The sequence below is a fragment of the Olea europaea genome, chromosome 18 (assembly GCF_002742605.1).
Source record: "Olea europaea var. sylvestris chromosome 18, O_europaea_v1, whole genome shotgun sequence".
Classification (NCBI taxonomy): Eukaryota; Viridiplantae; Streptophyta; class Magnoliopsida; order Lamiales; family Oleaceae; genus Olea; species Olea europaea.
The window spans coordinates 7,462,202-7,477,987 of record NC_036254.1 but is presented as its reverse complement, the minus strand read 5'-3'; the positions used below and the strand labels follow the sequence as shown (position 1 = coordinate 7,477,987).

The 15,786-nt window shown below is 33.2% G+C and overlaps 1 protein-coding gene across 1 annotated transcript in view; it reads left to right on the top strand.

The window, feature by feature from the left end:
• Positions 1-8,588: 8,588 nt before the first annotated feature.
• LOC111367338 (V-type proton ATPase subunit c''1) overlaps positions 8,589-15,786 on the top strand; it is a 12,927-nt gene continuing 5,729 nt past the window's right edge. The window contains exons 1-2 of the mRNA XM_022988154.1: positions 8,589-8,830; positions 8,910-8,987. Of these exons, the coding sequence (XP_022843922.1) occupies positions 8,718-8,830; positions 8,910-8,987 (191 nt within the window). The 5' untranslated portion in view covers positions 8,589-8,717. The remainder of the gene's footprint in view (positions 8,831-8,909; positions 8,988-15,786) is intronic.

The window sequence follows — 15,786 nt, the reverse complement described above, 5'->3', positions numbered from 1 at the left end:
ATTTTCCGACAAACATTCCACTTTTCGACAAGATGACCTTGTCTGACTCAAACACAATGCAGAAAAACCATGCTTATTCAAAAGCGACCCGAACACAAGGTTCTTGCGAATTTTCGGCACATACAGCACGTTGTTGAGAGTCAGCTCTTTTCCCGAAGTCATCTTCAGAACCACTTTTCCTTGGCCCTTGATTTTAGAAGTTGCTGAATTTCCTGTGAACAACTTCTCTCCATTCTCAACTGCTTTAAAAGCAGTAAATAACTCTTTATCAGAGCACACATGTCTCGTAGCTCCGGTGTCAATCCACCATTCTTTTGGATTAGAACCCACCATGTTCACTTCAGAAATTACTGCTGCGAGACTCATCTCCGACACATCATATGCCATGTAGTCAACCACATTTGCTTCTTTCTTCTTCTTTGACAATCTGTACTCCAAAGATTTGTGGCCTACTTTGTCACAGTTGAAGCACTTCCCTTGAAATTTCTTCTTAGGAATGCCCCCTTTTGGTCCCAGCTTGATCCCTTTTCCACCGGATGGCCCAGCTTTGGTTTTGTAGTTCTTACTACCTTGACCATGTTCAACAATATTGGCCTTAGCCGCACCAGGATTGAACCGCTTCTTTTCGGAACTCTTGTTGTCTTCTTCAATTCGAAGTCTAACAATCAGTTTTTCAACGTTCATTTCCTTTCACTTGTGTTTCAAATAATTCTTGAAATCTTTCCACGCGAGAGGCAATTTTTCAATGATTGCAGCCACTTGGAAAGTTTCACTCAGAATCATCCCTTCGGCATGAATTTCGTGAAGAATCACTTGGAGTTCTTGCACTTTACTGATTACAGTTTTGGAGTCCACCATCTTATAGTCCAAGAATCGATCGACGATAAATTTCTTATCCCCGGCATCCTCAGTCTTATATTTCCGGTCCAAAGACTCCCACAACTCCTTAGCAATTTTCATGGTGCTATACACGTTGTATAGCGAATCTACCAAACTGTTCATGACGTAATTCCGGCATAAGAAGTCCGAGTGGTTCCAAGCATCGACAGCACTGATTGCTTGAACATCCACCTCACCCTCTTGGAGTTTTGGAGCACTTTCAGTCAAGAATCTTGCAAAATCAAGGTGGTCAGATAGAACATCATTTTCTGCTGCCACCTCTTGAAATTCAAGTCGTTGAATTTCTCCGACTTTTTCCCATGATTAACTGATACATTAACCAGAACATTAGCCACATGTTAGTTCACAACACGACTTGGCACTTGAGTCACAGTCTGAGCCATAACAGAGCTACGCCCTGCACCTATAGCCGAACTAGGCCCTGCACCCATAGTAGAACCCACAGCCTGAGTTTGGGTACCTACATGTTGGAATCCATGTTGGTGGAACCGGTTGCGATTTCGTTGTCCAAAAGAACTAAACAACAAATTAGTTTCCACAATATAACAAATATAAGAAACTAATCAGTTCAGAAATAATCAATATAGGAAACCAATTTTTCCTTTCTGAAAATCTGTTTTAAGCTTGTAGGGAAAATCCCAAGTTTCACCAATTCGATCGGTTTATGAAAAATGAGGAATCCGGTATTCTCGATTTCAATACCATGTATGCTTTTTGATCGGTAAAATGATATATAACAGCAAGTTACAGTCGTACAACTAATTGGATAATAACAGAATGAATAACAAATCAACTATTGAATTTACTGCAATAAATAACAGAACGAATAATTGAAATTGCAGGAAATGAAATTTCAAACCGAGGCCTGTGTTACACACAGTTTCCTTAAAATAGATTCGCCCCCTCATCATCCGTGCTTGAGGTTTAAAACGAGCGTCCGTTTCCCAGGATACAACGATAAAATCAGTAGCTTTCGAGCACCGTAGAAACCACTCCGGCGAATTAAACTAGTGCCTGAACTACACCACCACCAAGACAGAAATGCAGAAAAGACAGAACTCTATGCAAATGAATTTCTTGTGTATTCTAAACTTGAAAACTTTTGCTTTGGTGTATTGAAATGAGGAAAATGAGCCACAATTTATAGGCTAGGCTACCATTAATGGCAATGACCTTTGGAGTTTCTCATCTTTTTCCTATGTGGGACAAATTCATTTTTCCCACATAAACTCCCTTTTGAGTAGCACATTTTGAGCCTCAATTTCTCATTCACCCGAGCATCATCTTTGGCAAGTAAGTATATGATTTCGATGTACTCATGGAGGAGAACACAAATCAACTTTCATCTTCCAAATTGAACAAGCGGATCCCACTCAAAACTCGTGCCAAAGTCGGCCCATAACTCAGTTTTTTTTTCCAACAGGATATTGGTATCCTGGGTAACAACTGCAAACTATGTGTAACTGACATATGGCAATAGAATATTTTAAATCAATATTTGTTATTGAGAATGAAAGTTTTAGCTTCTGAAATTGTTTAGAGAAATAAATTGCTTATTAATTCCTTTAATTATAAGTAACTATGCCTTTTATATAAATATTGCAAAAAGCAAATATTCTAATTCGCCAACAAAATCAAAATTAATTGAAAAGGAAATTTTAGTCGTGACAAATTCTGCTCGCATGTCTGTCAATACTAATTAGGGGTGAATATGGTTCTATTTAGTTCTAATTCCAAAAGAATTGAATCGAACCATGAACCAATAATTTTTTTCAAAGATATGGAACCAAACCGAAACTAAGCCATTCGGTCCTATTTTGGTTTGATTTAGTTTGGTTCTAATTCCATTACCTAAATTTTCAAATCATAAATGCAAATTAAAATCTCTCATTACATCCATAAATTAGTAACAAATGTCTAAATAGAAAATAAATATCAAACATTTAGCAAATTCAACTTTAAATTGTCGATTAAACTCGACCCATTTAACTCAAATCGACTTAGTCAACAAATAGAACCTACATATAGTAAGTTATATAGTAATTTGGCATTACTAAATTATGCAAGACATTTTATTAAAGATTTAGAAAATAAAATAAAACCTATGTATAGTAAGTTATCATGTAAAGGTCAAATATATTTTAATCAGTGGAATTATCTTTAGATAGTGAATATAAAATAGTAGAAACTGATGGTTGTGAAATAGAATGAGAAGGGATTTTATATTTCAAACCAAATAAATATAGCTATAAAAAGGGAAAAAAATTGTAAATATGACAGCGAAAAATATAATATTAAAAGAAAATATTTAACCAATTTTGATTTACGAAATAATGGCTGGTATACATAGTTTAGAAAGTTTTAAATTATTTTAAATACTAAATTCACTTTTAGAACAAACTGTGAAGCCACAATTAAATTTATTAAAAAGACAAATTTTGATAAAATAAGACATAAAAGATGTCTAGAATGATATAAAATGTTAAATAATTATAAAATCAACATAGAACACATAGACGGAAAAAATAATATTTTGACAAACAATTTAAGTAGACAGGTCATTAATTTTCGAACTAATTATTTTAATGGTACAGATGGGTTAGAGGATGATGAATTTTTGGAACGTTGCTAAGAATGGCCCCACAAGGATCTAATCTCCAATTCGGAGAAAAAATTTAGCAAAACTTTAAAAAATGGAACATTGTCTAGTGGATAATCTCTAAATGCACGTGATTCTAAACAAAAATTAAACAACATTAATGCTCTATCTAATCATTTTAGATGGATTCACAATCAAGTAAAAAGTAGAAATTTTAATTTCTTTGCAATAAAAGCCTTGTATATATAATTATTGGCTAGATGTGTTAAAACAAATATCTTTTCAGTCCCCTTCTTCAAAGAATTTTACACATTAGAAGAAGCTTTAAATCTCTATAGAGAAATGATATGATTTAATATGATTTAGTTTTTATCTATCTGAAAAAGTTAACAGACTATTAATATGCAAACCTCCACTTCTTAAACATCATTTTCATCTTCATCAATACAATTTTGTGATAGTTGCCAAACTATGACCAATGTTGTTAAAGATTTGAATTTTAGAAAGCAATTATTAGAAGAAAAATTACAAATCCTTGAAGACGAAATTGATCTCAACAAACCATTAGTAAACATTAAAATGAGATTCTTTAATTACAAGATAGTTTAAAAGACTTGGTTCTAGAGATTTCGTTGAAAGACCATTCCAAGATATTGCTTCTACAAGTAGAATTTATTCTAAAAAATAGAAAGACTATTGAATTAAAAATTCTACAGTTGTAGGGCATGAAAAGACGTTATATGAATTAGAACAGAAAATTGTCAATTATTTCAATATTATTCAAAATTCTATAAAGTAATCAGTCATACAGGAGAGAATCGATTTTTCTCAAATTCTAAACTATTATCACAACGAGAATCGACATTTTCGCTCCAAATACGAATCATCCACTAAAAAATCAACTTTCTTTAGACACAGCTATCCTAAAATTTCCTTCAACTTTATAGCTTTTAAAGAAGACATTTTTTATCCAGTCTTACAATATGACATGATATACACTATGCCCTTGTTTGAGCCCCATTTTTTTTTTTTTTTTTTGGAAAAAATGAGTTTTTGGATAGTATATTGATAGGAAATGTGTGGTTAAAACATGAAGAAAAATTTTAGATTTGCATGTAATATTATTTTATTAAAAAATATGTAGTTAAGATGATGTTAAAATACTGTTGAAAAATACATTTTTCCAAAAGAATTGGGTTCAAACAAGGGCTATATATGTTTAAATAGATCTTTCAAATTCTCTTCACCCAAACTTAAACAGACTCTTGATCAATTAAAAAATTGCCCATTAAGTATCAAATTCATTTCCAGACCACCTCTTGTAAATAATACTATAGTAATACCAGCTTATCATTTTATTCAAATATATGAAGGACCCACTCTTCAAAGACAAATTGAAATTAGATATATTGATTATAAAAGATGGATCTCAGTGGTAACAGCAACGATAAAAATTCAAAATAATGATTTCAGACTTGTACCATGGAATATTCAACAGAAAAAATTATATCTAATGGTTTTTCAAGAAATAGATGACGAATTATCAAAAAATTAATCAAATACAGAAGAAGAAGAAGAAGAAGAAGAAGAAGACTATTTGGTGGCAAATATAATGAAATTGATGCCGATTTAGAAGAAACCTACAGAGAGATAATAAAAATAGTAGAATAATTCAAAAGAAGAAAAGGCATAAAGACAGAAAAATGGCTATTATTAAAAAGCAAGAACAATAAACAACACTCAAAGGACAATTATCAATACAGAGAGAGCTTGAAGAGAAAAAAAATCTTTGTTATTTCATACACCAGTAAAGTTAATATCCACACCTTCAATTGTAAATCACATACTTGTAAAGATATACAATATTGTTTACTTTTTTATAAGAAGTTGATGTGATATATCAATATCTACATTTCTAGAAGAACCAAAAGTATTTCACACAAGAAAACACACACAAAAAGACAAAGCACACCATATAGCACTAGTATTCTAAATTCTTTTCTCAAATATTGTAAATTAAAGACTTCATATTAAATTAAGTTCTTTAATACTTCCTTTTGCTTTATAATTCTCTTTTACTTTATTTATTTTTGAGTAAGGCCTAATAGGGGAAACATTAAGTAAACAATTAATTTATTCAGATGTATATTATAATATTTTATTCCCTTTTGAAGACATATTCCTAACACTCTTAACCTCTTTATTATGGATTCCATTCCATGGCCAAAAGATAAAATAGTCCTATAAGTTAAGTTGGCTATATTTATCGTAATTAAAAGAATTTGTTTAAGCCTTTTTAAATATGATGAAAATCTTTTTGGTTATAATTTTAAACATTTTTAAAAGGTTAAGAAAAAAGCTAAGAGAGTTAAAAAAAAAAAAAACTTTGAAGAAATTAACTTGCTGAATGATAAAATACTCTAATGACATTACAAATATACTGTTTCAAGTTTTTATATTTTATGCCATTTGATAAATTTACTTCACCTACTTTACTTTGTTGTTCTTTAGAAAGTTTATATAAATTAATATTTGTTTAGAAAATTGAGAAATTGGTAGATTAGTGTTATAGAAAAATCATATATTATCCGCATTAGATAGAAATAAAGGTGACTCCTCTCTATAGATCAAGAAGCAAATTAATGAGCATTCTACTTTTTAGTGTTGGAGCTTCTTGATAGAAGATCCTGAATGTAACAAAAGATGGGAAGAAATAAAAATTGTGAGAAAAATAAAAATAATGATAATATAATAAAAAGAAAGACGAAGATTTTCTCTTAGAAACACCTTCTAAATTTGGTATTGGAGTCCTTTCCTAGTCCAAAATACTTAGTTTATGAAAAGAATAGATTACTTAAATCTAGAACTTCTAGAAAATTTTAAAAGAAAAGACACTTTAGATACAATCTCTTTAATTTGTAACTTTGGTAAACATCTTTTACATTCTAAAGATAGACAGTTAAATAGTGTTGTAGATTTTCTCATAAACTTAGCAGAAGATTTAGAAAGAAACAATTAAAATAAAAAGGTAGAAACTTTATTAGAAAGTATAAATAAAAATAAAAAAACTTCAGAAAAAAGAAATTTCATAATATAGGTGAAAGAGACAATGGCCCCCCAGCTTAGAGAAATTAGAAAGTAGAATTAAAATATTTAAAAAAAAAGTCAATAGATACTAAGCAAGATTTAGATAATTAAATAAACAAGCTAGAAAAACTAGATCTAAGAAAAGCTAAAAAGTCTAATAGATTTAAAAAGATTAAGTGGATTCATACTTAACAGGTAAGGGAAAGCAAATTGTAAACAGTAGTAATAGAGTAGTAGGTAATTCTTTACTAGGGACATTAAGAAGAAAAATAAAATTCGAGACAAGATTAGAATCTTTAATAAATATCGAAGAAAATATAGAAATATTTAGACAAAATAAATTAAAATTATTAAGCTTTGACATATATAAGAAGGAAAATATTTTTAGCAAATCATCAATAAATCAACATTATGGTGAAAGATATGTGTCTTGTATACATGAAGATCAATTTATATCACTGAATTTAACTGAAAAAAGAAATTTATAAAGAAATTGTTAATAAAAATCTTTAACAAACTCATTTAGAATTAATAATATTAGCAATAAAGGTACTTTATAGAAGAAATTTAAGAGCCAAAATATTAGAGTACTTATATGATAGCAAATTCACAAACATAGAACAAAAACTATTATGAAGCATAGAATTAGACATAAATAATGAAAGTGGACTAGAATACTTTACACCAAATTATTTAGTTAAAACAAAAAGTTTTTATAAAGACATTAAAATAGACAAAAAGAGTAAAGATATTGAATGAAAAGAGATAAAAAACAATTTGTTAATTTGTACATGATACATAGGGAGACTTAGTGCAAACAGTTCTACTAGTTATAAATTAGAAAATAATTAAATAATTACTTTATTATGACAAAAAGGCATAAAAGTAATCCCTACAAAGAAATTCTCTTTAGAAACAAATGCATAATTAGATTGGAATCTAGGAAGCTCTTTAAAAATACCAATAGTGCTACCAGAAGATAATATTATGTACAAAAATAACAATAGAACTCTAAGTATTAGATTTGGGAATTACAATTACCAAGCTGAAAAAATAAAGCATCATGAAGAATAAACCGACGAATAATGTAAATATATTGAAATAGAAGACTATGAAAGTGATGAAGAAGCCAATACATTAAATGAAGATGGTGAAGACGATGAGAAAGAATTTGGATACATAGATATTAAATTTTATAGAAATCTTAGAAAATCTAGAAAAGTTGAAATTAAAGCTTTTTTAGAAGAAGATCAAAAGAATATAGAAATTAAAATGGAAGAAAGTAATGAAAGTAATAAAAAATTCAAATAAAAAACTGATCAAGAATTTGGGGGAAAAAAGAACACATGAATACAGAATACGACATAAGAGGGAACTATCATTTTCCCTTGCAATATTAAATGCGTGGGAGGAGACTGCACCATCAACTTCCCCAAACCTCTCAACATTATAGACCTCTTGTCGTCGTCGATGCATGAATCTCAACTTCGCTTCACATGTCAAGGTGGTCTTGGAGCATACAGTGAAACTGCCGTCCTATCCAAATTGCGAAGCCATATCTCTGAACTCCCATTCCAAGTCATTGAGCTTTGGATCACGTATGGAGCGATGCTTCCGGTGGAAAATTCCCTCGATGGATTCTTTCATCGGAACTCAGAGAGAGAAAGAGAAAGAGGGGACTAAGGTTTAGATTTAAAATTAATGAAAAAATACAGCATTTTATACTTTATAATTATTTTTCACGTGATTTTTCAAAAGGTATTATGCCTCTATTTGAATCTCATTAATTTTTATTCTATTACATTCCATTTTTTCTCTTCTATTTTCAATTATACAATTTTTCATAAAATAATATTACATATAAATTTAAAAAAAAATTCTTCTTTTTCAACCACTCTTTTTTTTTTTTTTCAAAAAAAATATTACTCATTTTCATATAAAAAAAAATGGGGCGGGGGCTAATGGGCTATGTTTAGGGTATGTGGTCTAATATGCCCTTAATATTCACAATCGGCCCATTCCAAGTCTGTCAAATCCAGCATAGCACATTTTAATTCTCTCCATCGAAATTTCTCCGATCTCTGATCTGAATCAGAGAGGAACAAAGACAGTGAAGCAAATTTTCGCAACAATGGTGGGATCGTCGAGTTCGTGGTCAACTGCTTTGGTTCGTATCTCTCCGTACACTTTCGCTGCCATCGGAATCGCCATATCTATAGGCGTTTCCGTCCTCGGCGCCGCCTGGTATCTATCTGTGCATTCGAAGCCTATTGTGTATTTCGTTACGTTATATCTGATTTCTTTGAACTATGCAAAATTGTAGGGGAATATATATAACTGGGAGTAGTTTAATCGGTGCTGCGATTAAAGCCCCTCGAATTACTTCCAAAAATCTCATCAGGTACCATTTTTTTCTACAATAAGTTCGAAAACCTGAGCTTTGAAACTCAAATATGTGAATTGCATATTCATTTATATATGAACCTAAGTTTTATTCTATTTATTGACTCGGATTTTCTGTTCTGGTATTTGTTTCATTTTTAAATGGGTGAATCTATTCTGCATTTTTGGTAGTTGTTGACACATTCTGAGTCTGAGACACTTAAGCACAATTCGGATAAGAATCAGACTGCGTAGGAAATATACCGGTGGAATGAAACCTGTAGCTGTCCACGTTTGTCATCCAGGAATCATATTGGCAAGATATGAAAATATTGGGGATGGATTTTAGATGGTGGTTTTCACCAGAATTGCTTCCTTGACACTTTGGAATCAGATTGGCAAGATATAAAAATATTGGGCTGGATTTTAGATGGTGGTTTTCACCAGAATTGCTTCCTCGACACTTCGGAGACTGTTATAGGTAAAATTTAAAATCCTACTCTGGTTTAGCTTACAATAAAATACTAACCCAAAGAGCTTGAGCTACTCCCTCTAATATGGTTGTCTTAAATATGGACCAAGTCTTAATATTGTATTTGTATCCTAGCCCACTGCTTAAACGAATAAATCACTTCATCTAAGCTCAATTGAGTGATTGAATTTCAAGATTGGTGTGCCCAAATAAAGGCCCATCTTTCAGGACATGTTAAGGGTCTCATTAATTAAATATAAAATAATTCTAATCAACATATAAAGGTTTGGACTAGTCTTAATAAGATTAGCATTTTGTGATTGAACTCTGAAGTCTTAATAAAGATACTTCATCTTAAGCCTGGAAATCCATGTGAACTACAGTATTAGTTATCAAATGCTTGGATGAGACTACTTTATCCATCACCTTTTCATTACGCGAGAGTAAATTGTCCCTGCAGCAATTTTTTGAGAGAAAATAAATAAATAAATAAATAATTTAAATTAAAGACAACAAAAGTAGAAATTAGATTTCATTTCCACTGTGGCACTTTCAGTCCCATATTTCTTCCTATTTTTCTTTTTATTTATTTTTTATATTTTTTTAAAACCGAGTATGTAGATGTAAATGTCTGACATACAGGTCTCAGAACGTAATGGTACTTGAAACAATTATTCAGTTCCTAAGGACATGAACACATCTGACATACAGGTCTCAGAATGTAATAGTACTTGAAACAATTATTCAGTTCCTATGGACATGAACTGCTTAAAAGTAGTTCATTTCTCACCTCAGTCAATCTGTATCCTATATTGATTGACACTAGCTGATGAACCATGCATCTAGAGTGTACTTCATCAAGACATGCTAATGTTAGATGCCCGTACCACTGAGGAAGTTGTTAGTATTATATAGTAAGTATGATGATTGACATTAGGATGAACAAATGCTAAATCACATATATTTTCAGACGCCACCTATCTTCTTGATGGGCTAAGGAAGAGTGAGATTGAGGTCCTAGTCCCCAGAATGTCGCTTTTTCTCCTGCTTTGCAGAGATAAAGAACAGGGGCTCCCTTGAAAGAACAAATAAGGAGATGGCTAATGGACCTTGAGAAGTCAAAGGTTTAATGATCTTGTTTATTCTCATAATGTAAATGAGTAATATTCATTGCACAGTAGTATAGGAGATATTATAGAATCTCAGATACTCGAGTCATGAAAACTAAATTATCTTTTCTTCCTCGCTTTCCCTAATACGTGCTTTGTTATGGAGTGATGTTCAAACTGCTAAATTGTAGCACTACAACAATGGATGGATACATCAGAAGTACAAAGGTTTTCTCTCTTAGCCGTTGTCACGAAGAATTGAAAATTGTTTTAATTTATCAAGAAGCAACGGATGCCCACCGTTATATATTGGACGTAGTGAAAAGTGTGCAAAGGTTTGTTCGGGTCTATTAGCTGTAGATGGATGTATTAACTATATTAGAAGAATCTGGATATTAGATGTCCTGGACCCTATGAAGAAGATAAAAATGAGATGGAAGTGTCTGGGTAAGTGAAAAGATGTCAAAATAAATTTAGAAAGTGTTATGGAGACTTTTTATAAGACTAAATGCAATATGGACAATACAAATTAGAAAGGTATTAATCCTTAAAGTGATTGACCATAGTTTTTTCCCCTTTTTTTAAGGCCATTAGAAACTTTTATCAATTAACATTGCCACGACCAAGGGGCGAAATAAAAATGAGCATACAATCTATCCACGCACAATCTGGTCTATCAGTAGTAGCAAAGGTTGCCAATCTATGGTCCATTGCATTCCCATCTCTGGATATGAAATGCGAGGACCACTATCGACATCATTGAGAAGAGTGACAATATCCTATAGTATGGCAGCATTCAGTGCCATTTTAAAGTCACTTCGAAGGCTCTGAACAAGACGTAGAGAGTTACATTTCACCTGCACTTTGAGGCCGAAAGTGTTGGCAAGCTCGAATCCACATTTCTCCACCATTCCTTCAGCATCTTCTACAGATAATTACCCTGTGCGCCTGCTGGATGTTGCTGCAATAACATGGTCCTGATGATCCCTGATTACTGCTCCAAGTCCATACCATGTCTCGCCTGCAATAATGGACGCATACGTGTTAAATTTGAGTGCCCCCATCTCTGGTGTTCGGCCTTGCCTGGGACCCATCTCCAAACTTATCAGCTCCTTGGGAAGATAGCAACAAGTTCACTGCTGACTTCTCTACCTCCCCGGCTTCTCATGGCTGTCCACCATGCTGCCTCCAGTTCCTTTCTCCTCACATCATCCACATAATGCCGCTTATTATGACCAGTATGTCTGCTGAACCGTTTTCTGGAATATTCCCATCATCACAACTCGTGTTTCTGTTTCTCCAACATATGGTTTGATGGATTCCCAATGTCCAGCATGTTTCCAAATTGATTTGGCCTCAGCACAGGCAAATAAAGCGTGAATAGAAGTTTCCACCTTACCACAAGTGGGACAGCAACTTGTTTCACTAATAGACTTTTAAATAATTTCCCTTTTGTCGGCAGTGCGTCATTGTAGACTCTCCATGTAAGTAGCTGGACCCATGGTAAGATAGCAACAAGTTCACTGCTGACTTCACTACCTCCCCGGGTTCTCATGGCCGTCCACCATGCTGCCTCCAGTTCCTTTCTCCTCACATCATCCACATAATGCCGCTGATTATGACCAGTATATCTGCTGAACCGTTTTCTGGAATATTCCCATCATCACAACTCGTGTTTCTGTTTCTCCAACATATGGTTTGATGGATTCCCAATATCCAGCATGTTTCCAAATTGATTTGGCCTAAGCACAGGCAAATAAAGCATGAATAGAAGTTTCCACCTTACCGCAAATGGGACAGCAACTTGTTTCACTAATAGACCTTTTAAAAAATTTCCCTTTTGTCGGCAGTGCATCATTGTAGACTCTCCATGTAAATAGCTGGACCCTTTTCTTTTCATTTTTTCTGGGGGGAGGAGGCCTTTTAGTTTCCAGATTACAGTCCACCATTGCCATGCAATATTTGAGCTGGTTCCCTCTCCCAGTGCAGCCTGCTGTAGAAGGAAGAGGCATCCAGATTTCATAGTTCCAGATGAGCTTCTCACCGCACCTTGTGGAACTCAAGGGAATTGATAGGATTGCTTCTCGATCAGTTGGCCAGAATACCTCTGCAATTCTGACTGGGTCCCAAGTTCCTGCATCAGAACAGTTCACTGACCTTCCTCACATCCGGTTTGCTGGAGAAATATGTTTGAAAGATGGGACCTCTGGGGAGCCAAGCATCATGAAAAACTCGAACAGTTTCTCCATCTCCTATATGCAACTTCATGTCAGCGGTCAGAAGTTCCTGACCCAATAATAGTCTGCGCATACAAAAAGGAGGTTCCATTGACCATCCCTGCAGAAACAAAATCACAATTCTTGAAATATTTGCCTTTTAGCACCTGACCCTCTTAAGGAGGAGATCACTAAGGTTGCCATTTACCTATTTCAAGGACAAGTTTTTGCATACATTTTTATTAATTTAGAAATGCTATGACAGCATACTTGGGGGTTGCTAGAGAGTGCATTTTATTAGGTATATTAAGATTAATAAAAATATGTAAAATGGTGCAACCATAATTATGAGATGATGTGGTAGAGTGAAATAATTTCATATTAGCAAGGTTCTGCTCTAAATCCTTGCCTTTTCCTTTTTGTCATGGATGAGCTGAAAAGACATCACTTTTCAGAAATTTCCTAAGCATGTGTTTTACAGATTCTAACCACAAAATTAGGCACATCTTGTTAATCTTTTCCTTCAGCTTGTTCTATGACACTCTCTTCAGCTTCCTAGTCAAGTTTGTTTTCTTTCTATTACCTTGTAATCTTGTATGTATCTTTCTTTTTTCTACGTTTTCATAGTTTCCTTACCCTTTTTTCCTCAGTTCATCTAAGATCTTTAAATATTTTCTACCGATCATATCTACCTCATTTTTCAAATTTTTTTTAAGGGTTCACTCTAGTTTAATCTTTACATAAATTGTTTGGATTTGTTACTAACGTATTTGACCTTTCTCTACTTTATTGCCATGACTATTATCGTGCTATACTATTGCAGATATTGTTGTTTTTCCCCATCTTTTTTCCTTACCTGTTTTACCTGGTATTTTTAATTTCAAAGTGTATTGTATAGGATTAATCCATTATCAATGCATGATCTGTGTTTTCTTTCTTAGAAAATTATTGGTGCCACTGTTTGTGTTGCCCCCATATTTCTAGCTTTATATTTTTTTCTCATTCTTTCTTCTTCTAGTGTCTATAATCTATTAATCAACTTTGAGAATTGTAAGGGTTCACTTTGTTGTCAACATACTAAACTGAGTTTTGCCCCACTTGAAAAAAATTCTGAATCTGCCGCTCAGCAGAAATTTGAAAGATCAGGAATATTTCAATCCCTTCTCGAGTCAATTAAATTTAAGCAGCAATAGAGTTTTGTATCCATTTACTGATATGCTTTATTTACCCAGATGCTAGTCAATCAAGGGTCCATGTGGTGAGTTTTGAGAATAGTTTTACAAATACCGATCAGATGAAGTGATAGCTCAAGTCTACTTGGGCAGACTGGTGAAACGTGTGGTGAAAGTATATTTAAGTTCGTTGTCAACACTAATTAATTCCTAGATAGGTTCTTGTGCTTCAAAAGAAGTTATGATAGCTTTAGTGTCCTTCAGTTCTCTAATAAAGGAGGGGGAGGGGGAGAGGGAGAGGGAATTTGATTTGTATCGTCATAGGGAAAAACATCTGAGCAAACTCTTGAGGGAATATTGTAATTGTTTGTTGTTCTCTTCTTGTTTCATTTTGTTCAGGATTTCCTGTGTAATACTACCATCACTAGAGAAAAGTTCAAATGAAAGGAAGCTAGAAGAAAATAACATTTTTTCCTCATGAGCATGGCTTTAAATGAACACAAACAGAAATCAGATGCTTGGAAGAATGCAAAAAAAATATAAAATAAAATAAAATTGTTGATGCATAATATATTCAGCATAGCTACGAAATTTTAGTTTTTTCATGTCTATCCAACAATCATCTGTAAAATTCCTTATTAATTTGAGGTTGCTAATGAATAAGTTATTTGACTTATTTTAGAATAAAGTTTATCTGTTTTTTAACATTGCCAAAATATCAACAGCACGTGTGGAATCAAATGATTTAGATGAAAAATGAATATGAAGTGCTGTTTTTTTGCACTTCTAAACCAATTAAAGTGCCCATGCCGTGTGTATCTCTAAGTTAGCTCTTTCGCAGCACCTATATGCACTTTTAATTTGCATGTGTGGATGTTTTTTGAACTAAATGAAAGAAAGCAGTTATTTTAATGAATTAAGTTAATGGTTATTATTTTACGTGATAAATATTGCACTTTTTGGAGGACGCGCTAAGTTAGAAAATAAAAAAATATTTCTTGCAAAAAAGACCAATTGCTTGTTTGGTAGGGATTTTAAGCACTTATTAAGTTGTGGGTCGTATGAAATGTGTAGGTAAAAAGTATGTTTGAACTAAACATGCTCTAATTTGCTAACAAAAAGCAAAAAATAAAAATACAAGTTGATAGATGGATAGCTCTTCCTTTCTTGGTTGTTTCTCCTATCCAGACAATATATAAATGTTAGATGTTAATACGCGTATGAGAATACCTGGTGAGCATATGAGAATTCTAGTTTAGAGTTTCCAATTTAGTAACTTGAATCCTGGAACTATGATACGTACTTGAGCTGAGCTTTGTTACCTTGAGTGTTTCTGCCAACTCCACCTCAGGAAACAACCCTTGATCCACAACAAGGAGGAAATTAGAATTAGCCAACAAGATTAAGAAATGAGGATTGATTACCAATTTAACGGCACAACGTGATGAACTTTAAACAATTGAATTCAGATTTATTAATTTGTGATAGATAAAAACTAGGATAGTTCCAAGGCTTTTGAGAGGCCTGAACCCTCCCAATGACTCAACCAAAAGAACGTGAATGAAAAATCCCTCAACTCCTCCCAATACATTTATTCCCTCCCCATACATAGACTCTTTCCAAAATTACCCCTAATCTACTCACTGACTGAATGAAAAAGACTCGTTTTTTCCCAAAGTACCCCTAACCATTAACTGGGACTGAATTAGTTACTGCATTGATTGCCTCCATCCTCGCTGTGCCTTGCTCTTTCTTTCTTCTCTCATAGGTGAGCTTGATTGGGGGCCTATCATTACCTCCCCCCTCGAAATCCACCTTGTCCTCAAGGTGGAAGTCTAGAAATTGTTGA